General features: G+C 49.1%; 3 protein-coding genes across 35 annotated transcripts in view; 1 reads left to right on the top strand and 2 right to left on the bottom strand.

The window, feature by feature from the left end:
* Positions 1 to 12,761, bottom strand: part of LOC121501831 (transmembrane protein 164) — a 131,081-nt gene extending 118,320 nt beyond the window's left edge. The window contains exon 1 of the mRNA XM_070283703.1: positions 12,639 to 12,761. The gene's annotated coding sequence lies outside the window, so the exon portion shown is untranslated. The remainder of the gene's footprint in view (positions 1 to 12,638) is intronic.
* The window catches only part of LOC108071384 (uncharacterized), a 124,393-nt gene extending 111,616 nt beyond the window's left edge, over positions 1 to 12,777 (bottom strand). Inside the window, exon 1 of one of the 2 annotated variants that reach the window (XM_070283711.1) lies at positions 12,639 to 12,777. The gene's annotated coding sequence lies outside the window, so the exon portion shown is untranslated. The remainder of the gene's footprint in view (positions 1 to 12,638) is intronic. The other variant, XM_070283707.1, reaches the window with a different exon arrangement.
* shot (dystonin-like protein short stop) overlaps positions 1 to 21,100 on the top strand; it is a 99,589-nt gene extending 78,489 nt beyond the window's left edge. For 12 of the 32 annotated variants that reach the window (XM_070283623.1, XM_070283624.1, XM_070283655.1 and 9 more), the window contains 17 exons: positions 1,468 to 1,614; positions 1,674 to 9,154; positions 9,562 to 9,787; positions 9,851 to 11,810; positions 11,867 to 12,041; positions 12,279 to 12,338; positions 12,689 to 12,733; positions 13,102 to 13,173; positions 13,322 to 13,496; positions 14,092 to 14,209; positions 14,277 to 14,506; positions 14,572 to 14,689; positions 16,288 to 16,481; positions 17,713 to 17,986; positions 18,052 to 18,235; positions 18,562 to 18,627; positions 19,817 to 21,100. In XM_070283623.1, coding sequence (XP_070139724.1) covers positions 1,468 to 1,614; positions 1,674 to 9,154; positions 9,562 to 9,787; positions 9,851 to 11,810; positions 11,867 to 12,041; positions 12,279 to 12,338; positions 12,689 to 12,733; positions 13,102 to 13,173; positions 13,322 to 13,496; positions 14,092 to 14,209; positions 14,277 to 14,506; positions 14,572 to 14,689; positions 16,288 to 16,481; positions 17,713 to 17,986; positions 18,052 to 18,235; positions 18,562 to 18,627; positions 19,817 to 19,958 — 11,667 coding nt within the window. In that variant the 3' untranslated portion in view covers positions 19,959 to 21,100. Of the gene's footprint in view, positions 1 to 1,467; positions 1,615 to 1,673; positions 9,155 to 9,561; positions 9,788 to 9,850; positions 11,811 to 11,866; positions 12,042 to 12,278; positions 12,339 to 12,688; positions 12,734 to 13,101; positions 13,174 to 13,321; positions 13,497 to 14,091; positions 14,210 to 14,276; positions 14,507 to 14,571; positions 14,690 to 16,287; positions 16,482 to 17,399; positions 17,579 to 17,712; positions 17,987 to 18,051; positions 18,236 to 18,561; positions 18,628 to 18,792; positions 18,968 to 19,816 lie in introns of all 32 variants that reach the window. The other 20 variants (XM_070283658.1, XM_017174186.3, XM_017174074.3 and 17 more) reach the window with 9 other exon arrangements.
* Positions 21,101 to 21,137: the final 37 nt, after the last annotated feature.

Below are 21,137 nucleotides of genomic sequence, written 5' to 3'. Positions count from 1 at the left end.
AAATTATTCTAATTCTAAATTAAAAAGCTTTGTTCGTGGCATGTTTTGGTATATATTATTTACTCTATCGATACTGATTTCGATTTTTCGTTAAGATGTTTTTTGATCAGCGCGCTGTTGTCTATCTAAAACTTTCTCTCTGTCTATCTCTGTAAATCTATATCTCTGAATCTAAAACTCGATCTCATCTCTCAGACTAACCAAGATGTGAGCTTTCCAAAACGAAAAAAAACAATTCAGCATTCTTTCTTTGCAAATCATATTTATTATTATTATTTTGCAAATCTCTTATTATTGCAGCGCATGGCATTCAGTTTTATACATGTTCTATATATCGTATTTTTCGCTGAGCTCGCGACAGCAGCCACAAAATAATGCAATATCAGAGTCAGCAAGTACATCACTGATCACACATCCATAAAACTCGTACATCGATAGCGCTTTGTCAGGCCGAAGAGCATTATGTCTCATACTCCTCCGCATAAATGACGTCGGCAATACATAGGACAACATGTTCAATACATTCAATATATATATACTCTATCGACTTGTCTATAACACTAGCATACGAATCTCTCTTCCATTCGAATTCGCACACATACACATACTCCTTCTCGTCACTTTCTCTCTTCTGTACTCTATATATACTCCACATAGTGTATCCTTATCCTAGGCAGTATATTTACGTAGGATTGTTATCCTTGCCAGACCAAACTGTAACGATATCTCACCGATGGTTACAGTTCGGTCTGATCTTAGTTCCTATTCCTTTGCTCTTAGTTTTGGACTAAGGTAATGTTTCCGTTTCCAACCCAGGCTTTAGTTTAGTTTATTATTTTTTACATCTTTTTTAAATACCAATTTTCTACCTATTTTCAGCATACAAATATTTTTTACATATATATTATTTCGTTTGCAGTTTTTGATTAAAAAAAAAAAAAAGAAACCCAAACCGAATGCCAAACAAAAATTAACACTAACCGAAAAACCAATAAAAACCAAACCCAACCAAAACCAAACTCCATTAAACCGTAGTTAGTGCATATACTAAAAGTAAAAACAACTCGTAGTTGCTAGTCCCCAGTAGTAGTGCTCGTCCCTTCCCGTAGCAGTAAACCTTGGTGTTTGTATATGTCTTGATTATAACTCTGGTTTATGTTTACCGCTTTTATTATTCACAAACTACTTTAGTTTTAATGCCTGCTATAAACAAAACCGCTTATGCCTTATGTCTCTGCTTCAACAACCAATGTGTATTCTTTCAGCTATCGTTGTGTTTTATATATATATATTTTGTGTTCCATTTATCTATCGACATTTATATATATAGACGAAGCCCATGAAATCTTTATATCAACAAAACCCTCTATTTAGCGACCCGTATCAAGCTAAGAAGTTCTCTTTTTGTTCCTGCAAGATTCTAATGAGTTTATTGTCTTTGCCCTCCGCGATTCTGTGCCCATGTAGCAAGCAGTATTCGAGAAGTTCAACATGTGCGAGGAGAATGTGAACGATCTGTTGAAATGGGTCACCACTGTTGAACAGAAAATCTCAAGTGTCGGCGGACCTCGCGAGAAGATCGATGAGCTGCGCAACCAGATTAATGCTCTCAAGGTGAGCACGCTTGGTTGAGTCTATTGGATGAAATCTCAAACACACTTATCTTCTTACAGCAAATCAAGGACGAGATCGAGTCCCAGCAGCGACCAGTGGCCACTTGTCTGGAGCAAATTCGTCAGATTGTGCTCACCGGTGGCGATGTTCTGTCCGCCCCCGAAGTGACTACCCTAGAGAACTCTGGCCGAGAGCTGCGTTCCCGTGTGGATCGTGTCAACGATCGCACTGTGCGCCTGCTCCGTCGCCTGGAGGCTGGCCGCGATGAGCTGACAAAGCTGCGCAGCGAGTTGGACATCTTCTCCGACTGGCTGCAAGTGGCTCGGCGCACGCTTGAGGACAAGGAGCGCTCTCTGTCAGACTTGACGCGCCTGCCCTCGCAGGCTGACTCCGTTCGGGAGTTTGTCAGCGACGTGATTGGCCATCAGGCCGATCTGCGCTTCATCACCATGGCCGCCCAGAAGTTTGTGGACGAGACCAAGGAGTTCCTGGCCATTCTCAACGATTTCCGAACCTCTTTGCCTGAACGACTGCCCCATGTGGAGCCGCTGTCCAGTGCCGAGAGTCCCATCCGACAGGAGGTGTCCCTAGTCTCGGCGCAGTACAAAGATCTACTGAACCGTGTCAACGCTCTGCAAGATCGCGTCTCTGGCTTGGGTGGACGTCAACGCGAGTACCAGGATGCCCTGGACAAGGCCAACGAGTGGTTGAGGAGTGTGCACCCACGTGTCTCACGCATCGTCTCAGAGCCGATAGCCGGCGACGCGAAGGGAGTCCAGGACCAGATGAACGAGGCCAAGGCTCTGCACAACGAGCTGCTGTCCAGCGGCCGGCTGGTGGACAATGCCCAGCAGGCGCTCGACAATCTGCTGCGCAGTCTGGGTGGCCAACTCAGTCCCATGGAGATCAACCAGTTGGAGCTGCCCATTGCCGATCTGAAGAACAACTACCAGCAGCTGTTGGACAGCCTCGGCGAGCACTGCAAGACTCTGGACAAGACGCTGGTGCAGTCGCAGGGCGTGCAGGATGCCCTGGACAGCCTCGTGGGATGGGTTAACCAGGCAGAGGACAAGTACAAACTGAACCTGCGCCCTGCCTCGCTCATTAAGGAGCGTCTGCAGGAGCAGATCCGCGAGCACAAGGTGCTGCTGGCTGATCTTCAGTCCCACCAGGCGAGCATCGACAGCGTCCAAATCTCGGCCAAGCATCTGCTGGCCAGCGCCTCGAATGCCCGCATTGCCAAGAAGGTGGAGTCGAATCTGAACGACGTGACCGGCAAGTTCGAGAAGCTCTACGAGAAGGCCAACAAACGTGGCGAGTTCCTGGACGACGTGTACAACCGGCTGAGCAGGTACCTTGACGAGATCAGTACTGTGGAGCAGCGCATGGCCAGTCTGCAGGAGGCTCTTGATAGCCGGGAGACCAGCCTGCTCTCCACCGAGGAGCTGGCTCGCCGCATGAGCGAGCTGTCGCGCGAAAAGGATCAGCTGGCGCCGCAATTCGAAGATTGTGTACGCAGCGGCAAGGATCTTATTGGCCTGCGCGATGTCACCGATACCGGAGCACTGCGTGACCGTATCAAGGCGCTAGAATCTCAATGGCGCAACATCAACATCAGCATCGATGAGCGCGCCAAGCTGTCCAAGCAGAAGGCCGAGCAGCAGCTGGCCTACGAGGGCCTCAAGGACCAAGTGCTCTCCTGGCTGTCCAGCACGGAGGCGCGCGTGAACGGCCTCTCGCCGGTGGCCATAGATCTGGACAGAATTAAAAAGCAGCACGACGAGCTGAAGCCCATATGCAAGGACTACCGCGACTATGCTCCAACCATTGACAAGATCAACGACATTGGTGCACAGTACGATGCGCTGATTCGCCCTGAGAGCCCAGCTTCGCGCAAACGCTCCACCTACAGCCCGATCAAACGAGCCAGCCCGCTGCGCCGCATGTCCGGAGACGCCAGAAGCCCCAGCCCAACCAAGGGGGGCATCCTGTCGCCACTATCGACTGGTTCCAGTGGATTCGGTAGCCGCAGGTCCTCCCAGGACGGTTTCCAGCTCTCGGAGCTGTCTCCAGTGCAGCAGCAGCTGAGCGAGATCAACAACCGCTACGGGCTGATCGGCGTCCGCCTCAACGATCGCCAGCACGAGCTGGATAATCTGAGCGAGGAGCTGCGCAAGCAGTACGAGAACCTCAAGGGACTCGCCCAGTTCCTGGAGCGCATTCAGCGCCAGGTACCCAAGGAGTCCGTTTCCAACAAGGACGAGGCCGAGCGCTGCATTAAGCAGGCGCGCAAGATTCTCGAGGACATGTACGAGAAGCAGAGCCTACTGGACACCACCAAGGCCCAGGTCAAGGACATTCTGCGCCGCAAGTCCGATGTCCCCGGAGCCGAGCAGCTGCGCCAGGAGAACGACAACATCCAGGAGAAGTGGAAGAATCTCAACGACATCTGCAAGAACCGCATCGCCTTTGCAGAGAAGCTACGCGACTTCCTGGACACGCATGGCAACCTGAAGAACTGGCTGGACAGCAAGGAACGCATGCTGACGGTGCTAGGACCCATCTCTTCCGATCCCCGCATGGTCCAGAGCCAGGTGCAGCAGGTGCAGGTGCTCCGCGAGGAGTTCCGCACCCAGCAGCCGCAGCTGAAGCACTTCCAGGAGCTGGGACACGACGTGGTCGACCATCTGGCCGGCACTCCCGATGCCCAGGCCGTCGAAGTGAAGCTCAAGGACATCCTAGGCAAGTGGGAGGATCTGGTCGGCAAGCTGGACGATCGCGCCAACAGCTTGGGCGGAGCCGCCGATAGTTCCAAGGAGTTTGATGCGGCCGTCAATCGTCTGCGCGAGGCGCTGCAAAACATCAGCGATAACCTGGATGCCCTGCCCTCGGATGGGGATCACCAGGAAAATCTGCGCAAGATCGAGAATCTGGAGCGTCAGCTGGAGGGTCAACGTCCGCTCTTGGCCGATGTGGAGCAATCTGCCGCCACTCTCTGCAATATTCTCGGCGATCCCGCCTCTCGTGCCGATGTCAATTCTCGTGTGGCTGCCCTGGAGAAGCAGTATCTGGCTCTCCAGAAGAAGCTGGACACCAAAAAGGCCGAAACGGAGGCGTCGCTGCGCGACGGTCGCCACTTTGCCGAGAACTGCTCCAAGACCCTTGGCTGGTTGGGCGGAGAGCTCTCAAACCTGACCGACCGCCTGCTGGTCTCTGCCCACAAGCCGACGCTGCAGCACCAGATCGACACCCACGAACCCATCTACCGCGAGGTGATGGCCCGCGAGCATGAGGTCATAATGCTGATCAACAAGGGCAAAGACCTGTCCGATCGCCAGCAGGATCGCGGGGTGAAGCGCGACCTGGATCGCATCCAGCAGCAGTGGGAGAAACTCCGCCGCGAGGCTGTTGATCGCCACACGAGACTGCAGACGTGCATGGAGCACTGCAAGAAGTATTCGCAGACCTCGGAGACGTTCCTCGCCTGGCTGCGTACGGCTGAGGACAAGCTGGCCGATCTCACACCCGGCGTGCTGTCCAAGGCGAAGCTGGAGACGCGTCTGCGCGACCTGCAGACCTTCCGCAGCGAGGTTTGGAAGCATTCCGGTGAGTTCGAGAACACCAAGGGTCTGGGCGAAACCTTCCTCACCAGCTGCGACATCGACAAGGAGCCGATCAAGGCCGAGTTGCAGGACATACGCGATCGCTGGGAGAGACTGAACAACGATCTAATTGCCCGTGCGCATGAGATCGAGAACTGCTCGCGTCGCTTGGGAGACTTCAACGATGAGTTGCGCAATCTGGATCACTCGTTGGGTCGCTGCGAGGACCGCCTCGCTGCCCACGACGCTTTGGGCGGAGCTGCCAAGGATCCAAAGCTCCTGGAGCGCGTTAAGGCCATTCGCGAAGAGCTCACCAATCTGAGCAAGCCGCTACAATCGCTGAAGGCCTTGGCCAAGGACATCAGCGCCGAGGCTCGGGCCGCCGGCGGCGATGCCGATCACTTGACCAGCGAAGTCGACGGCCTGGCCGATCGCATGTCTGAGCTGCAGGGACGCCTGGATGATCGTTGCGGTGAACTCCAATCGGCAGCCACCGCGGTCTCGCAGTTCAACGAGCAAATGAAGAGTTTGGGCATCGATCTCAACGATCTGGAGACGGAAATCGAGAAACTTTCGCCCCCGGCCCGTGAGATCAAGATCGTTCAACAGCAAATCGACGATGTTGGCAAGATCCAGCATAAGCTGGATCGCCTTGTGGGTCGCCTGGAGGATGCTGACCGTGCTGCTGACGTTTTGGTGGACGCAGGATTCGCTGCGGACACCACTCAGACCCGTGAGCAAATCTCCACGCTGCGCAAGACCCTGGGTCGCCTGGATAACCGAGTGCGCGATCACGAGGAGAACCTCCAGGTTACGTTGAAGGCTCTCCACCAGTTCTACGACATCCAATCTCAGACTCTGGACGACATCCAGGACGTCAGCGACGAATTCAAACGCATGAAGCCCGTGGGCTCTGAGCTGGATCAGATACGACGCCAGCAGGAGGACTTCCGCAACTTCAGGGAGCGCAAGGTTGAACCGCTGGCCGTGAACGTCGACAAGGTCAACGTGGCTGGACGGGATCTGGTGCGTTCTGCTGGCAGCGGTGTCTCCACCACGACCATTGAGAAGGATCTAGAGAAGCTGAACGACCGCTGGAACGACCTGAAGGAGCGCATGAACGAACGCGATCGTCGCTTGGACGTGGCGCTGCTGCAATCTGGCAAGTTCCAGGAGGCGCTGGCCGGTCTCTCCAAGTGGCTCAGTGACACCGAGGAAATGGTGGCCAACCAGAAGCCGCCCAGTTCCGACTACAAGGTGGTCAAGGCCCAGCTGCAGGAGCAGAAGTTCCTAAAGAAGATGCTCTTGGATCGCCAGAACTCGATGGGCTCGCTGGCAAATCTCGGAAAGGAGGTGGCCAACCACTGTGAGCCCGTCGAACGGGCCTCCATTGAGAAGCAGCTCAACGATCTGATGAAGCGATTCGATGCCCTGACCGACGGCGCCGAGCAGCGTGAGTTGGACCTGGAGGAGGCCATGGAGGTGGCCAAGCGTTTCCACGACAAGATCAGTCCCCTTGAGCTCTGGCTGGACAACACAGAGCGTTCGGTGAAGGCCATGGAGCTGATACCCACCGACGAGGAGAAGATCCAGCAGCGCATTCGGGAGCACGACCGCCTGCACGACGAGATCCTGGGCAAGAAGCCCGATTTCACGGATCTTGCCGATGTGGCCGCCCAGCTGATGCATTTGGTCAGCGACGAGGAGGCCGTCAATCTCGGCGAGAAGGTCCGCGGCGTGACCGAGCGGTACACCGGTTTGGTGGATGCCAGCGACAATATTGGAGCCCTGCTTTCCGAGTCCCGCCAGGGACTTCGTCACCTGGTCCTGAGCTATCAGGATCTGGTGGCTTGGATGGAGAGCATGGAGGCGGAGCTGAAGCGCTTCAAGTCCGTGCCCGTCTATGCTGAGAAGTTGCTGGAGCAGATGGACCATCTGCTGGAGCTGAACGAGAATATTGCCGGTCACGCATCGAATGTGGAATCCACGGTGGAGTCCGGTGCCGAGCTGATGAAGCACATTTCCAACGACGAGGCCATCCAACTGAAGGACAAACTGGACTCCCTGCAGCGTCGCTATGGCGACTTGACCAACCGCGGCGGAGATCTGCTGAAGAGCGCTCAGAATGCCCTGCCGTTGGTGCAGCAATTCCACGAGGCGCACAACCGCCTGGTCGAGTGGATGCAGAGTGCCGAGGCAGCTCTGGCCCCCAGCGAGCCCCGCCAGGCGGATGTGCTCCGGCTGGAGGGAGAACTGGCCGATATGCGCCCCATTCTGGACACCATCAACCTGGTGGGTCCGCAGCTTTGCCAGCTGTCGCCCGGCGAGGGTGCTGCCACCATTGAGAGCATTGTGACCCGGGATAACCGTCGCTTCGACTCGATTGTGGAACAAATCCAACGCAAGGCGGAGCGCTTGCATCTGAGCAACCAGCGGGCCAAGGAAGTGACCGGCGACATTGACGAGCTGCTCGAGTGGTTCCGCGAAATGGACAGTACCCTGCGCGAGGCCGATCCGCCGGCCATGGAGCCGAAGCTGGTGCGTGCCCAGTTGCAGGAGCATCGTTCCATCAACGACGACATCTCCAGCCAGAAGGGACGCGTGCGGGACGTGACTGCTGCCTCCAAGAAGGTGCTTCGCGAGTCCCCGCAGAGCGAGAACACTGCCACTCTCCGGGAGAAGCTGGATGATCTCAAGGAGATCGTCGACACTGTGGCCCAGCTGTGCAGCGAGCGCCTGGGCATCCTGGAACAGGCTCTGCCTCTGTCGGAGCACTTTGCCGACTCGCATCAGGGACTCACCACCTGGCTGGACGACATGGAGCAGCAGATCTCGCGGTTGAGCATGCCAGCTCTGCGCCCGGATCAGATCACCCTGCAGCAGGACAAGAACGAGCGTCTGCTTCAATCCATTGCGGAGCACAAGCCTCTGCTGGACAAGCTGAACAAGACGGGCGAGGCCTTGGGCTCCCTAGTTGCCGACGAGGATAGTTCCAAGATCAATGAGATCCTCGACACGGACAACGCCCGGTATGCTGCGCTCCGCCTGGAGCTGCGCGAACGCCAGCAGGCCCTGGAAAGCGCCCTGCAGGAGTCCAGCCAGTTCTCCGACAAGCTGGAGGGCATGCTCCGCGCCTTGGCCAACACCGTGGATCAGGTTAACCAACTTGACCCCCTTTCCGCCCTGCCACAAAAGATTCGCGAACAGATCGAAGACAATGATGCTTTGATGGACGATCTTGACAAGCGTCAGGATGCCTTCAGTGCTGTCCAGCGGGCCGCCAATGATGTGATCGCCAAGGCCGGCAACAAGTCCGATCCCGCCGTGCGTGACATCAAGGCCAAGCTGGAGAAGCTCAACAACCTGTGGAATGATGTCCAAAATGCCACCAAGAAGCGCGGCAGCTCGCTGGATGACATCCTCAGCGTGGCTGAGCCGTTCTGGAAGCAGCTGAACAGCGTTATGAAGACTCTGAAGGATCTGGAGGAGACTCTGTCCTGCCAGGAGCCACCGGCGGCCCAGCCGCAGGACATCAAGAAGCAGCAAGTGGCCCTGCAGGAGATCCGGCACGAAATCGACCAGACCAAGCCCGAGGTGGAGCAGGTGCGTCGTCACGGTAGCAATCTGATGAACATGTGTGGCGAACCGGACAAACCCGAGGTGAAGAAGCACATCGAGGATCTGGATAACGCCTGGGACAACATCACGGCGCTGTATGCCAAACGCGAGGAGAATCTCATCGACGCCATGGAGAAGGCCATGGAGTTCCATGAGACCCTGCAGAACCTGCTCAAGTTCCTCACCAAAGCCGAGGACAAGTTTGCTCACCTCGGAGCCGTGGGTTCGGACATTGATGCCGTCAAGCGCCAGATTGAGCAGCTCAAGTCGTTCAAGGATGAAGTCGATCCGCATATGGTTGAAGTAGAAGCATTAAACAGGTAAGGAATTGCTTTCATTCTCCGCGAATCACTTTAAATCTCTGAAATATATAATCTATAATTTTCCATTGATGCCGTGTGGTGTCGTATCGCAACGTGTGAATTGGCAGAGGTCTCCAAAGGCAAGATAGTTTCCAAAATTCTCTCGTTCGTTCGTTCGTTGTTGTGAATATTGAATAGTGTTATTAAGTGCCTGCTAATGCTGCTGCAGAGAATCCAGGTCCCTCTCTGGGATCTCCGAGCTGAGCAAAACAGGAGCATGTTGTACCTGTTGCATGCAATGCAAAACAAGAAAAACACAATACGTTTGCCACGAACTCTTATTTTTTGCGCTTGCTTTTGCCACACCTGTTGTTTTATACAAGTTTCTCCAAGTCCCCTATCTAATCCCTGGTGGGTTTTTACAGACAAGCTGTGGAACTGACGGAACGCACTTCACCCGAGCAAGCGGCATCGATCCGCGAACCCCTTTCGGTGGTTAACCGACGCTGGGAGGCTCTACTCCGCGGTATGGTCGAGCGCCAGAAGCAACTGGAGCACGCATTGCTGCACTTGGGTCAATTTCAGCATGCCCTTAACGAGCTGCTGGTCTGGATCAACAGGACAGACGGAACTTTGGATCAGCTGAAACCGGTAAGATGGAATACAATCAAAATCTTAAAAAATTAATACTTATACTTGGGTTGCACTGTCCAGATCCCTGGCGATCCGCAACTACTGGAGGTTGAGCTGGCCAAGCTTAAGGTGCTGGCCAATGACATCCAGGCTCACCAGAACTCAGTGGACACGCTGAACGACGCCGGCAGGCAGTTGATTGAAACGGAGAAGGGCTCCGTGGAGGCGTCCACCACGCAGGAGAAGCTGCGCAAGCTGAACAACGAGTGGAAGCAGCTGCTGCAGAAGGCGAGCGACCGCCAGCACGAGCTGGAGGAGGCGTTGCGCGAGGCCCACGGTTACATTTCCGAAGTCCAGGACATCCTGGGCTGGCTGGGCGATGTGGACGCCGTGATTGGTGCCAGCAAGCCCGTCGGCGGACTCCCCGAGACCGCCACCGAGCAGCTGGAGCGCTTCATGGAGGTGTACAACGAGCTGGACGAGAACCGACCCAAGGTTGAGACGATTCAGGCTCAGGGCCAGGAGTACATCAAGCGTCAGAACCAGATGAAGGTCTCCTCAAGCAACCTGCAGCACACACTGCGCACGCTGAAGCAGCGCTGGGATGCCGTCGTGTCCCGGGCCTCCGACAAGAAAATCAAGTTGGAGATCGCCCTCAAGGAGGCCACCGAGTTCCACGACACGCTGCAGGCCTTCGTCGAGTGGCTGACCCAGGCCGAGAAGCTGCTGTCCAACGCTGAGCCCGTCTCGCGCGTGCTGGAGACCATCCAGGCGCAGATGGAGGAGCACAAGGTGCTGCAGAAGGACGTGAGCACCCATCGCGAGGCCATGCTGCTGCTGGACAAGAAAGGAACGCATTTGAAGTACTTCAGCCAGAAGCAGGACGTCATCCTGATCAAGAATCTGCTTGTGTCCGTGCAGCATCGCTGGGAGCGAGTGGTGAGCAAGGCCGCGGAACGCACCCGCGCTCTGGATCACGGCTACAAAGAGGCTCGTGAGTTCAACGACGCCTGGAGCGGCATGATGCAGTATCTGCAGGAGACCGAACAGGTGCTGGACCAGATCATCGAGGAGGCCACCGCCTCCAAGGAGCCGCAGAAGATCAAGAAGTACATTGGCAAGCTGAAGGAGACGCATCGCCAGCTGGGCGCCAAGCAGACCGTCTACGATAGCACCATGCGCACAGGCAAGAATCTGATGGAGCGGGCGCCCAAGGGCGACCGTCCGGTGCTGGACAAGATGCTGCTGGAGCTGAAGGAGCAGTGGACCCGCGTATGGTCAAAGAGCATCGAGCGCCAGCGCAAGCTGGAGGAGGCGCTGCTTCTCTCAGGCCAGTTCAGCGATGCTCTTGGTGAGCTCCTTGACTGGCTGAAGAAGGCTAAGAGTCGCCTCAACGAGAACGGACCCGTCCACGGCGATCTGGAAACGGTCCAGGGTCTGTGCGAGCACCACAAGCACATCGAGCAGGATCTGCAGAAGCGCGCTGCTCAAATGCAGGCCGTTCTCAAGACCGGACGCGACCTGGAGCGCTCTGGCAACAACCCGGAGGTAGCCCGCCAGCTCGACGAGATGCAGTCAATTTGGGAGGAGGTCAAGAGCGCCGTTGCCAAGCGCGGCGAGCGCCTGCAGGTGGCCCTGGTCGATGCCGAAAAGCTGAACGCCCGCGTCCAAGCTCTCTTCGACTGGCTGGATCATGCCGAGCACAAGCTCCGGTATGCCAAGAACGCGCCCGATGACGAGAAGGTATCGCGCGAGATGATGGACATGCATATGGAGTTCATGAAGGATCTGCGCATTCGCGAGCGCGAGAAGACCGAGACGTTCGAGTACGCCGAGGACATTATCAACAAGGCCTATCCGGACGCAATTCCCATCATCAAGAACTGGCTGTCGATCATCCAGCAGCGCTGGGAGGAGGTGCGCCAGTGGGCCATCAATCGCGAGTCGAAGCTGGAGCAGCACCTGCAGTCCCTCAAGGATCTGGACGATACCATTGAGGAGCTGCTGGCCTGGCTCAGCGGACTCGAGGGCACACTGCTGAGTGAGTTTCCATAAAGGAGCCGAGGAGTATTGGAAGTTAACTACCTTTTCCCGCAGACCTGAAGCACGAACAACTGCCAGATGAGATTCCGCCAGTGGAGAAACTGATTGAGGACCACAAGGAGTTTATGGAGAACACGGCTCGCCGTCAGAACGAAGTGGATCGCGCGTGCAAGCCCAGGCAGTTGCCACCGGGTGCCAGGAAGCCATCGCGAAGCGGCAAGACGCCAGTGTGAGTAGACTCGTAGGGAGTGGACTGCTGTATATAGATATAAACCCCGTTGTTTATTATTATTTTGTATATTTATTTTTGCAATTTTCTTTTTTGTATACTCTCTTTCGTATCTCCACCTTATTTTGCTACAACTATTCCAAAACCAAATCCCCCGCAATACGTCTTGCACACCTATTACTCTCTGCCTATCCAAAAACCAAAAACCACACCAACCAATCAACCAACGATCGATAGTCGGGGCTCCAGTCACGATCTGCGTGAGCAGTCGCCCGACGGCACTCTGAGGCGTCAAAGGTTTGGCCGCAACTTCTCTATATGCAACACAACATACTATAATGCCCGCCTACTTGTGTCCCATCCACTGGCCTGTTCATTGGCGAATGTGCGCTTGCTCACCATCCCATCCTCGACGAATGGTCTTAGTGTTTGCCTAACATCCAAAACCCAAACCCAACCCCAAAAGTAGCGCTAAACCCAGTAGCAGCTAACGCACTCAAGTCATACCAAAACTAAGCACTCTCCAGCAACCCGAAAACCCACTTCTGCTTAATCACGCTGCTTAATAAAACTTATGCTTCCCCCAAACCTACTCACCACTTTTAAAATACAACTCGCTGACTATAAATTCTCCTTCTTATCCACAGTTTCAAGGGATCCCGCGACCAGGGACTCAATGCCCGCAAGGGAAGGTGAGTCCATCATACAGTTCAGTCCCAGAATAGATAGATTTCAGCATGCTAATTTGAAATTTTTTTGTTTTCAACTTTTTGAAACTACTTTTTGGAAATGCTGCTGCGTCTACACTATTTAAAATGATTATACATAAATCTCTACTGTACATGTTATGTTGAAATCTGTGTACTGTCCGTGTTATTTTACTGTGTATTGCGTATTTTGTTTCGTTACTTTACCATTTTGTTTTGTCTCTTTTTGATTCTACTTTCATCTCTGCGCTACTCCGTAATCGTTGCTCCTCATATCGCTCGAATATCAAAATGCATCTTGCCGCTTTATTTTTACCTCTTGTCGAATGTCCAAACTCCAATTGTCTGAGCAGTCGTGTCACGCCCACACGTGACACGCCCGACAGAGATCGCTTGCCGCACTACGGCCCCCGATTCTCGCCAAGGTAAGTGGTAATCATCAGGAGTCATATACTCCCGTTAATCGTGCATGTGCCCAGTGTTTGTTAGTAGTTCGAATCGTCATATACCTGCGTGTTTGAGCCTACATTAAAAGAGGAAATCTACTGACACTTTACACTTCCATATATATAGCACCTCTGGACCTGAACTGGACTTCCGTTCGCCGCGCGCCAAGCTCCTGTGGACCAAGTGGCGTGATGTCTGGATGCTCTCATGGGAGCGCCAGCGTCTGCTCAACGATCACCTGTTGTATCTGAAGGATGTGGAGCGTGCCCGTAACTTTAGCTGGGACGATTGGCGCAAGCGCGTAAGTATCCCAACGGGAATATATCTTAAAAATTGTAAACTACGGATTGTTTATCACGGTCAAAAACATAAAATCTTTAGTTTTACATTAAGAAGTGTTCCAATTGATTAAATTTGAGAGAATCTAGCATATTCTAAAACAGATTTCAAAATATTCGAGTGTAAATTCGCCGAAACGACAAAAAGGTTTGTTTTATTTTAATAATAACTTCTACACCAAAGAACATGTAAAGTATGGTGGAAGAAAATCCACGTGCGACATGTCCGAGCGATAGAAATTAAACAAACTAAATATCTATATTTCTGATTGAAATTAAAAGCAGAAGAGACGGACATTAGCGCATGACGTTTTATCATACGTTTTCTTTTACTTTGAATGCGTACGAATGTAGCATTCGACATTATAGAAATACCCATATATCGAAAATTATCGCATTTCATTTTAAAATATCAATATTATCGATACATTTTGTTCACTCGAAGTTAGAATATCGCTTTTTATCGGCTTTTGCCGCAAATATCGACACAGTATCGATGATTGATATTGTCTGACATTACTTGGGCAAACTAACATACATTTCATGCCTCACTTGCAGTTCCTCAAGTACATGAACCACAAGAAATCGCGCTTGACGGATCTGTTCCGCAAAATGGACAAGGACAACAATGGCATGATTCCACGGGATGTCTTCATCGACGGCATACTTAATACGAGTAAGTTACTAATATGAGTACTCCTCTTAACCTTTATAACCCCTATAAACCTGTCTTAATTACCTAGAATTCGATACCTCTGGCTTGGAAATGAAGGCTGTGGCCGATCTCTTCGATCGCAATGGCGAGGGTCTCATTGACTGGCAAGAGTTCATCGCTGCCCTGCGCCCCGATTGGCAAGAGCGAAAGCCGGCCAACGACTCGGACAAGATACACGACGAGGTCAAGCGTTTGGTCATGCTCTGTACGTGCCGGCAGAAGTTCCGAGTGTTCCAAGTCGGCGAGGGCAAGTACAGAGTAAGTTTGATATGATGGCAGTTCCTTGGGCGATGCTAGCTAATGCGATTGTCTTTCTCATCTAGTTTGGAGACTCTCAAAAGCTGCGCCTGGTCCGCATCCTTCGCAGTACTGTTATGGTGCGCGTTGGCGGCGGATGGGTGGCCCTGGACGAATTCCTGCAGAAGAACGATCCTTGCCGCGGTAAGTTTGGCATCTGCTTAAACAATAATCAGCTATCCAAGACACTTGATCTTATTGTGTTGCGTACACACACATTTTCGAAATTGTTGGACTTCATCCATGCCACATCAGTACGAGTCACATGTACAATCCATACAATACTATTCTAGCGTAAACTTGTAGTCCGCATTTTAAATACTTATATACATATTTCACCCCAGAATCATGCATTTTGTCCACGCCCAGATGCTGTGCATCGTTTGATCATTCCATTTTAAACGCATTCATACCACATCTAGGTACAGTTGTGCTTAACAACTAATTATGCCACATCTATAATGCCAAATAATAATAATAATAATACCAAACGGATATGGTCATTTAACCAAAAACCAACAACCAACCAACCAACTATAAACTACTGTGCCTAAAAATTTTACTAGCAAAAGAAACATCCAGGAAATTAAAGGAGGAGAAACCTAAACCTAAACCAGTTCTGATCTCATTATTATTAATTCTGGTCCAAAAGTTGCCTAAAAATATAGCTAAACTGAAATTAACAGTGTCCATTTGCAGATTTATTTGTTATTACTTTTGACATCCAGCCAGCTCATACGCAATAACCAAAGAATCCCACAAAAATCAACAGCTGAACCCAGAACCCTAAGAAACCCACAGCTCAACTTAGCCACTCGGTTTCTGCCATTAGCTCTACTCTCATGCCCATCTTTGTCGCTTCGATTCCCTAACTGCGTAACACACACACACATACCAAAGCTGCTTTCCCACTGTACCTTCTCTACCTTTGTAGTTAGCTAGTGGTATTAACCAGGTTTCTCCAACTATTGTTTAGTGTTAGTCAGACTAACCACATGTATTTACCTGTATACCAGTATTTAAGCATGCTTTTATTTTAACCCCAGTTTTGCTTTTCAACTAACATCCGCTTTATTTGTTCAACACAGTCCAGCAAGCTCTGTTAACTAACAGAAGCTGTCACGACTGTACTTTATGTCATGCATTTTACGTTTAAAGTCTCGCTGTGCGTCCTATTTGTGCAAAATTTTGTACATTTAAAATTTGTTTATTAATTTGTGTTATTGTTTTTTCGTTTTTACTAATCTAATTTTATGTTTTACCCCTTTTTCTTTTTTCCGAAATGGTTTCCTTTATTAAACCAAAAAATCGATTGATAACCGATCTTGATAAACCGATCCCGAAAAATATAAACAAACATGTGTAATCTTCGCTTGCGCTGCCCGCTCCACGACCACGCCCACGCCCGACTGCACCCGCCTGTGCCCACAAAAAAAAACCACACCACAAAATACTAAACCGAAACGAAACCCGAATGAAAATTCCAACACACGAAAAACTGAAAAAAACCAACTGTGACAAATACTTTGCGGTAACAAACTTTCGTTGTTATTTGTTTGTTGTTTATATGTTTCGCCCTACAACAAAACATTGCAAACATACCCGTGTGCGCCTCTCTCTCTCTGTGTTACATACAAACAAAATGCCAAATATACATACATATAATGTATATACGATGCATTCACTGCAAACCGCTGCTGCAATCGCTACCAAAAATGCCACTCTGTTTACCACGGGAGCAGCCAAGGGACGCACTAACATTGAGCTGCGCGAACAATTCATATTGGCCGATGGCGTCTCACAGAGCATGGCCGCATTCACGCCCAGACGTTCCACGCCCAATGCGGCCGCCACTGCCTCCTCCTCACCCAATGCCCAGAATGGCGGTAGCTCCAACTTGCCGCCATATATGAGTGGACAGGGTCCCATCATCAAGGTAAATCTAAAAGAAAAGAAATCGACAGTAACCGAAACTCCCCCAAAAAATAAACCAAAGGGTAACCTGCTTTCAATTTCCATACGAATCAAGGCTCAGTTGGAATGGATAGTTACAACAAATTTTTTAATTTCTTTATATAAATATGTACTTCCGAAAAACCTTACCGTAGTCCAAAGCAAATGCGTAGCACAGTAGGTAATTGAATCGATATTTTAACTTTGCCATTTTCAAGTCTATTTCCATTGTTTATCCGGTTTATTTTTTTTAATTTTCGTCATAAATTTAGACGTTTAATTATGTATAATTTTGTTCCTAATATAATTTTCAGCCTAAAAACATAATTTTAAGCGAAAGTGCTGTACGTAAAAACTATCCAATCCATTCAAAAACTTGCCGTATTTTGAATAAATTTGTATAAAGGAAACCAGGTGCAATTACGCTAGGCGGTTAATCACAATGAAACCGATTCTTGAAAACCTTACACCGATTCATCCATCCATCCATTCATCCCAAAACCCTGCAGGAGGCACAAGGTAAGTGCTCCTTTCCTTCCTGTTTCTTTTTTATTTGGGCTTATGTGTGTGTGTTGTTGACAAAGAAAAGCTCTCGCTGCTGCGCGCCGCCGACTCTTGATTTTGTTGTATCTGCATGAGAACCGAATACAATTCGTATCAATCAATATGTACATATATGTTGTGGATTTTTAAGAATATTTTTTAATAGCTTTTGCGGCCCTATTTAGTTGATGCTGGAGTACACCCCACACTTTGATCATTCAGCAATTGAGTTTAGGCCAGGTTATCAAGTTGTTAGGTTGTTGTTTTGTGGCCTAAGTGACCAAATACCGTTTGCCAGCTGCCATTGGTCTGTCCTTTGTTGGTTAAACGTATCGAATTTGATTGATTCCCTACCTAGCCGACGAACACTTGGCCGAACTAATGCCAATCTTTGAGAAAATCCGCGCTCAAGACCAGGTTCCATGCGCCTTTCCCATTCACATGGGCGCCGGCGGCACGGTATTCGTTCGCTGCAATACCAGTCGCTCGGTGCCGCTGAGTCCTCATGTGCTGCATTGTCATCCAACAACACACTGGGTAAGTTCGACAGGAGGAGGAGCAGAAGGAGAAGCTATTCCAGGAGGATCACCCGCAGTCGGTTCCATTTAGAGGGGATGAACTAAAACGAAGCACCCGAATTTCACTGATAATATGCCTATATTTTTATGCAGGTTCGCGAGCGTTCCGTTCGCTCCATTCCCATGTCGCGTCCATCGCGATCCTCTCTCTCGGCCAGCACACCCGACTCTCTGAGCGACAACGAGGGCAGCCACGGAGGACCCTCGGGTCGGTACACGCCCCGCAAGGTCACCTACACGAGCACGCGCACTGGCCTCACGCCAGGAGGCTCACGCGCCGGCTCTAAGCCAAACTCGCGCCCGCTCAGCAGACAAGGATCGAAGCCGCCGTCGCGACAAGGCTCCACGCTGTCGCTAGATAGCACGGGTAAGCAGAAGCCCCTCAAATATGGCAAGCTCAGTTAATAACCATTGTTTTGTTTTCGTCCTTAGACGATCACACGCCCTCACGCATTCCGCAGCGAAAGCCGTCGACGGCCAGCACCACTAGCGGCACCACGCCGCGTCCGGCGCGTCTTTCGGTGACCACCACCACAACGCCAGGCAGCCGTCTCAATGGTACCAGCACCATCACCCGCAAGACCGCCTCCGGTTCGGCCAGTCCAGCGCCCACAAGGTAGGCTTTTAGGTGACAAAGCAATCACTGCTGAGATCAGCGGGGACCTCGATGGGGCGGGATGTATTCAGACACTCTTATTAATTTATTATTTTTATTTCCACACCGTTTTCGGTTGACCACCGCATTAACTCTTGACCAACGAACACCACTCACACAAAAACAACCAACAAAACATCATGAAAAAATAAAAAACGCTAACTTACAACTACAATTGGCATTTGAACCATTTTTGAAATTTGCTTGAACGCAACTAAAAATACAACTAACTGCGAAACTTGTGTCTGAAACCCCTCCCAAAAAATATATATACGTATGTAAAACAGCAACGGAGGCATGAGTAGATCATCCAGCATACCAGCACTAACAGGCTTCGGCTTCAAACCAATTAGGTAATACAGCGACCCTTGACATAATTAAACATAATTTCATAATCATAAGACTCTAGGCTAGATTTAAGAACAAGATCTCATGAACTGCAGGCATAGGCATAGCTATGGTTGTGGTTTACCTTTCGCTAACTTTTGTACTTACTTACTACCCCCATCCAACGAAAGCCGGCCATCACGGATACCGATTAAGATACCCTCATTCGATTCCAAGTCAACATCGCCCACCAGCTCGACTACGAATCCAACCAGCTTGGGGTAAAGTTGATAAGCTTAAAAACCTCCAAACAACAGACATTAACTAGTCAATTTACCAACTCAGAGTCTCTACTGCTAGTAGCAAGTAACTATGATTTATACTCGTTTAATTATTAATTTAATCGTTAAGTTTCCTTTGTTTGTTCAACCAAAGAAAGTTTAAAGAATAAGATGCGTAACGACATATTAGCTTTTGTACTCGATACTTTTATGTGCGACGCATTCTATTTTTATCAGGGCACGTAATCATTATCAGTGAAAAAATAGAAATCAATGTTTAATGATTATCCATTGATTTTAATATATTTTACTTGTCAATAATAATTATAATTTTATATTTACTTAATCGATCAAAAAATAATTATTATTATTTCGCTCAATGTGATATATATTCTTTCTAAGAGGTTTCTTTTAATTAAATTTTACATGATCCTATAAATCCTATAAATCAAAAACAGACGAATTCAAAAAAAAACAAAATAATATTTTTTTCGAGCGATTAAATAAAACTCAGAAATTAATAATTAAAATTGGTTTAAAATATACAAATTTAGATTTCATCAATCATTAATTATCTTGAAAGAGCATCCAAATAGTAGCCGACTGGTATATTTCGTTTTTTTGTGCGGCTTTTTCAAGTGAATGATTTTTTTATTTAAAGAAAATATTGATAATCATTATTTTTATATTTATGCCCGTTGTGCATCTTATACTTTACATTGTCTTTGGTTCAAGTCTTCCTTCTTTCCGAGCATGTTTAATGATTATGTGAATGTCGTCCATGCCATGAAACCCAAAACCAAAACGAAAAAACAATGAGCTTTCGACTAATGCTTAAGTTTGATTTAAATTTCGTTCTCCTTATGTGTTATATGAACTTTAAATTGTGTATAAATTGAAACTAACTCATATCATGTTAATTCTGTGCCTATAGGCGGAACATCAGCGGCAGCTCCACGCCATCCGGCATGCAGACGCCGCGCAAGAGTTCAGCAGAGCCGACATTCAGCTCGACAATGCGCCGGACATCGCGCGGCACCACGCCGACGGAGAAGCGCGAGCCCTTCCGGCTATGAGGTGGAGACCAGAGGATGAGGAAGCACAGGAATGCCAATATCTAAACCACACATCTTTACGTACTAACTACGCACTGAAGTTCTAAACTAAACTACACACAAACCCCCTAAAAATTCCTGAAAATGAGAAGTCTACATTAGCAATGAATGTAGCAGCACACAGTTTTAAAGAGACTAACACTACCAAGTGCCCTAAAGGAGTGGAGGATCCGAGACAATTTATAATGTTTATATACTATAATATATATTTTGTAAAAGACACACAGACTCAGATACAAAGAAGGATTACTGCAGACATATAGCTAGCACACAAAGTTGATCAGAGAAGCAACCGACCTACTTACGAGTACTACTAATACTAATACTATCTTTTGCTACTACTAATTTGTAACGCCCACTACCCTAATTCGCTCTAGTTGTACACACTACTAGTTTCCAAAATTATGATTTGTATATACTTAAATAGAGGAGAGGAGAGAGAAGCAAGCGTAAATTAATGAAAAATACACTCCAAGTGCTCTAAGGCAATTAAAAAATTATAATACGAACAAGGAAACATATTGAAAAGAAAACCTAGAAAAAAAAATACAAAAAACACATTCGAATGAAAAGTCGGCCGTCGCCTTTCTGTTGCACCCCTAGACTCCTGCGGTCTCTATCGGAATCGCCAGTTCGATGGATGACTGTGGGACGAGGGGGGTCGTGGCAGAGGGTGGCACGGTCAAAAAAATAACTAAAACCCCGTTGAAAGAGGATTAAAATTTGATTTTGTTCTGTTATTATAAACTAATAGAAAAGTGAAATTGTAAGCCGCGTAAAGAAATGAGAAACAATATTTAATTATATACTAAAAGTCATTACTGTAAGTTTAATTAATTAATTTAGCTGTTAAGCATGAAAGCAACCAACACAGATTTTTTGTATTGCATACATATTTTGTTTTTTATTTGCAATACGGCAGAGAATGAGGGGAAGAAGAAGAAACGAAGCCCCCGGTTATATAAATATTGTAAAATACTAATACTAAATTATTTTGTTGTACGAAACGAAAGAAAATGCATTAAAACACGTTTTTGTAATTCTATTCAATTAAAACAAATTTAAATGCGAAATAAAAACATTTACAAAAAATAACAACATAATTACAAAAGCATTTCAATTGGTGGTCCCCCGGAAAGC

Source organism: Drosophila kikkawai, chromosome 2L (genome assembly GCF_030179895.1).
Source record: "Drosophila kikkawai strain 14028-0561.14 chromosome 2L, DkikHiC1v2, whole genome shotgun sequence".
Lineage (NCBI taxonomy): Eukaryota > Metazoa > Arthropoda > Insecta > Diptera > Drosophilidae > Drosophila > Drosophila kikkawai.
Note: the sequence above shows the minus strand (reverse complement) of the source record. Positions and strands in the feature narration are given on the sequence as shown.